Source organism: Pezoporus occidentalis, unplaced genomic scaffold (genome assembly GCF_034315485.1).
Source record: "Pezoporus occidentalis ecotype Australia unplaced genomic scaffold, CSIRO_AGI_Poc_V1 ctg1, whole genome shotgun sequence".
NCBI classification, from domain to species: domain Eukaryota; kingdom Metazoa; phylum Chordata; class Aves; order Psittaciformes; family Psittacidae; genus Pezoporus; species Pezoporus occidentalis.
In genome coordinates this window covers 16488596-16492341 of record NW_026912778.1, presented here as the reverse complement: position 1 = coordinate 16492341, position 3746 = coordinate 16488596, and the positions used below count along the sequence as shown (strand labels likewise).

The 3746-nt window shown below is 58.0% G+C and overlaps 1 protein-coding gene across 1 annotated transcript; it reads left to right on the top strand.

Moving 5' to 3' along the window:
- The first annotated feature begins 218 nt into the window (after window positions 1-218).
- On the top strand, window positions 219-2425 carry GSX2 (GS homeobox 2). The gene is made up of 2 exons (XM_062636303.1): window positions 219-935; window positions 1101-2425. Exons 1-2 carry the CDS (start codon window positions 470-472, stop codon window positions 1439-1441), a joined length of 807 nt encoding a protein of 268 aa, XP_062492287.1. The 5' UTR covers window positions 219-469; the 3' UTR covers window positions 1442-2425.
- Window positions 2426-3746: the final 1321 nt, after the last annotated feature.

Here is a 3746-nt window from a genome sequence, read left to right as displayed (position 1 = left end):
TGTGCCAGTAAGCAGGACGTGTGTCGGGGCCGCGGCGCAAGCCGGGCAGCCCCCCCTCCTCCCCGGCTTCCCTGCTCCTATAATTTATCCGGGGCGGAGGCGAGGGACTCAAGTCATCGGGCAGCGAGGGAGCACGCACACTTTGCACACACACACCCGGACTTGTCCCCCTCCCCCCCCCCCCCCCCCCCCCCCCCCCCCGGCAGCCTCTCTGCCGGCCTGGGAAGCCGGGGAGATTTAGATCTGCGAGGCTTTCAGCCATCACGTGTTTAAATAGTTGATATAAAACCCCGGCACAGGGGATCCAGGCGGGGGGACTTTAAGACCAGCCCTCTCCAGGGACCCTTTTGTTCAGCTCTCAAACATAAGCACCTTCTAGCCTCGCCAGGGCTTCAGTGGCAACTTGGCCAAGCAAGAAAAGCCCGGCTTCGGGAGAGAGCCTCCCCGGCTGCGGCGGCAGCCCTCCGAAATGTCCCGCTCTTTCTATGTCGACTCCTTAATCATCAAAGACTCCTCGAGGCCGGCTCCGTCCCTGCCTGAGCACCACCACAGCCAGGACTTCTTCATCCCTCTCAGCATGCCTTCCCCCCTCGTCATGTCGGTGTCGGGCCCGGGCTGCCCGTCCCGCAAGAGCGGTGCTTTCTGCGTCTGCCCTCTCTGTGTCACCTCGCACCTGCACTCCTCCCGCCCCGCTGCTGCCGCCGCCGCCGCCGGGGCCGTCCCACTCATCAAGAGCCAGTTCCCCGCCGCCGCCGCCAGCGAGGCCCAGTGTTGCCCGCGGCCCGGCCACGCTCACCACCCGTCGCAGCACCCGCCGCCCGCCGCCTCCGGGCCCTCCGCCGCCTCCCTGGGGCACCCGGCGCATCACCCACCTGCTTGCGCCGCCACCGCCTACAGCGTCAGCGACCCCCGGAGGTTTCACTGCCTCGGCATGGGTAGGAGTCCTGCGGCCGCCGGGGAGGGGAGGGCAGCGGGAGAAGGGATTCCCCCGGGGAGAACGGCTGCCCCGGGGCGGAAAGCTGCGGGACCATGTCTTTTCTGTCTTCTTTTTCCCCTCCTTTCCCCCATCTCACTGAAGTTCGTGCTTTTCTCCCATGCAGGAGCATCCGATTCCAGCCAAATTCAAAATGGAAAAAGGATGAGGACAGCTTTCACCAGCACCCAGCTCTTGGAGCTGGAGAGGGAATTCTCCTCCAACATGTACCTGTCCCGGCTGCGGAGGATCGAGATAGCCACCTACCTGAACCTATCAGAGAAGCAAGTGAAAATCTGGTTCCAAAACCGGAGGGTGAAGCACAAGAAAGAAGGCAAAGGTACCCAGCGAAACTCGCACGGGGGCTGCAAGTGCAGCACCAGCCAGGGGCATTACCCCAGGTCTGAAGACGAAGAATCTCTGTCCCCCTCATCGGCAACCGAGGATAAAGAGATCTCCCCGTTATGAGCCCGGCCCGGAGCTCTGCTCCCGTTGCCGGGTCCCAGCCAGGAGCAGGCGGAGGCACCGCGGCTCACCTGGAGCCCCCGGACCAGTGACAGCAGCCCGCCGCCCGGGAGCGGGCTGGCCGTCACAGCCGGGAGGCTCCTTTACATCCCTTTGCAGTCATAGAGAGAGAGATATAAATATATTTTTTTGAATGTAAATGGTTTAGTCGTGAGAGTTCAACTAAAACGTTATTTAAGTAACCCCAGGAGCGGGCACCTGCTCTTCCTAACACGTACCTCGGCACTGGACTCGCACGGCCCGGGGTGCCTCCCCCCCGCCTGCCCCAGGCAAGTTAAAGGAGAACAGTTAAAAATAAAGTATTTGGAACAGAAAGACGAGACGTTAAAAAACTGAAAAGCAAACAAAAACCTGTAGGGCTGAGAACCTCCTGGACGGACTTCTGAACGAAAATGAAAACAGAAGTAAAGATCAGTCGTTTGTGTTTGGGACGGCGGTTTGTTCGTGAATAGTTTTATATAAAATTTATATTTATATTTATTTAAATAAATGAGATCAGACGAGAATTGGGTTTTTCTTTTCTCCTCCCCCTCTCCCCCCAAGTGCCAGCCTGATCTGAGCAGCGAAGGTGGGCTGGCTGGGCAGGGTGCGTTTCTTCGCAGTCCTTTGTACGGTGAAAACACCAGTGTGTATGTGTCAGACCTCCGAAAAGACTAGAAATAAACGCCATCGGCTACTAACCTGAGTACGTTTGCTGCTCCCCTGTGACTCGGGCCGGCCGGGGTGGGGAGGAAGGGGGACGGGGACCCCGCTCCGGAATGCAAATGAAGCCGCTTTTCGGAGCCCTGCAGCTTTGTGCTCGCTGCCAGCCGGAGCCAGTGCCCGCCCTCGCCCTGCCGACAGCTTTCCCCCGGCTGCTAGCCCGACGACACCGGCTGCCCCTGACCCAGGGCTGCCGCTGGCAGCAGCGGGTGAGGGACGAGGGGTTGCGCCCCGGGACCCCCCCGCTCTGCTGCCCGGCGCGGTTGCCCCTGCTAGTACTACCCTAGTCTTTCCCATCCAGGGGCTGCTGCACACACCAGCCCTTCGCCAGGCTGAAACTCCGCTTATGTTATCTGGGGTGACGTTAATCAGAAATCTGGGTTTATTTATTTATTAATCCCCTCAGGCGGCGGGACCTTATCCAGTCTTCTCGGTGTTGATTTGATTTAGGCGCCTTGGCCAGGCCCAGTGAGCAGATCAAGCCTGCTCGTGGGGTCAGGCCAAGCCAGGCTGAAGGGCTCTGAAGGACTCTGCAGCCTGTGCTGGACAGTGCCCGGCCACGGGCCCCATCCATTCTGCCTCTGCCTTGGGCTGTCCATGCCGAGCTCCTTGCAGGGGGCTGGTGCAGAGTGCGGTGAAACTGGAGCTGGTGAGTACCAAATGGGCCTCTGTAACTTTTTCGCTAGTTGCGGCAGTCCGGGCAGAAGAGCACATGAGCAGATCACATGCGCCTTTTGCACACTGTGTTATTTCTCACTCACACCTTTTCCTGGGTGGATCTCCCACTAACCCAATCTACACTTTTGACTTCAGCCCCCAAAACTGTTGCAAGACTTTTCAATATATAATTCCCTGAATTTCTCATCTTTGATCAATAACCTCGGAACTCATCTCTCCAATTTCACTTTCGTGATCTGCTTCTAATCAGAAAACAAGTAATAGACCCACTTGGGATTTCTGCAGTGTGAATAACCCAAGCAGCCTGATTGCTGGAGAGGGGGAGAGAGATGAAGCCCTAGCACAGTGGCACCCTCGCTGCTTGCTCATCTTGGAGGAGAGGTTTCATGCATAGGCAGCTCTGGGATGGGATGAAAAGGGCCTGGTGTGGGCATTGTCCTACAGCCCGGACCAGCTGCAAGGGCCTGTGGCAGAGGGAGCCCAGCGCACCCACAGTGCAGCTGCTTACCAAAGTAGCAGTCCCCTTACTTGCCAGGCTGGGGAGACCCGAGGGCCAAAGGCTTGTGGTCCTCATGGCCACCTCCCAAGGGACCTTATGGAGGACCTGGCTGAGGGGGCTGCCTCTTCTTACCCTAAAATCTGCTGAAGTGAGCTCCAGAAACTGCTGTTCCTCTGCTTCATTTCACTGTGTCTAGCTTGCTTCTACATACCACCTGGTCTTTTACAACCTAGAATATCTAGGAGGAAAAGACCCTGTCACCCTCTTGGCAGATCATCCCCATCCTGTAACATGTGGGAATCAATAGACCTGCAGCAGTCTGGGAAGGCATTGCTTTGCTGGGGGAGAAATGTCATCACATATAAGCTA

Coding starts and splice junctions, on each gene's coding strand:
- GSX2 (XM_062636303.1), top strand. CDS start 470: ATGTCCCGCTCTTTCTATGTCGACTCCTTAATCATCAAAGACTCCTCG. Junction 936..1,100: donor GTTTCACTGCCTCGGCATGG/GTAGGAGTCCTG, acceptor TCTCCCATGCAG/GAGCATCCGATTCCAGCCAA.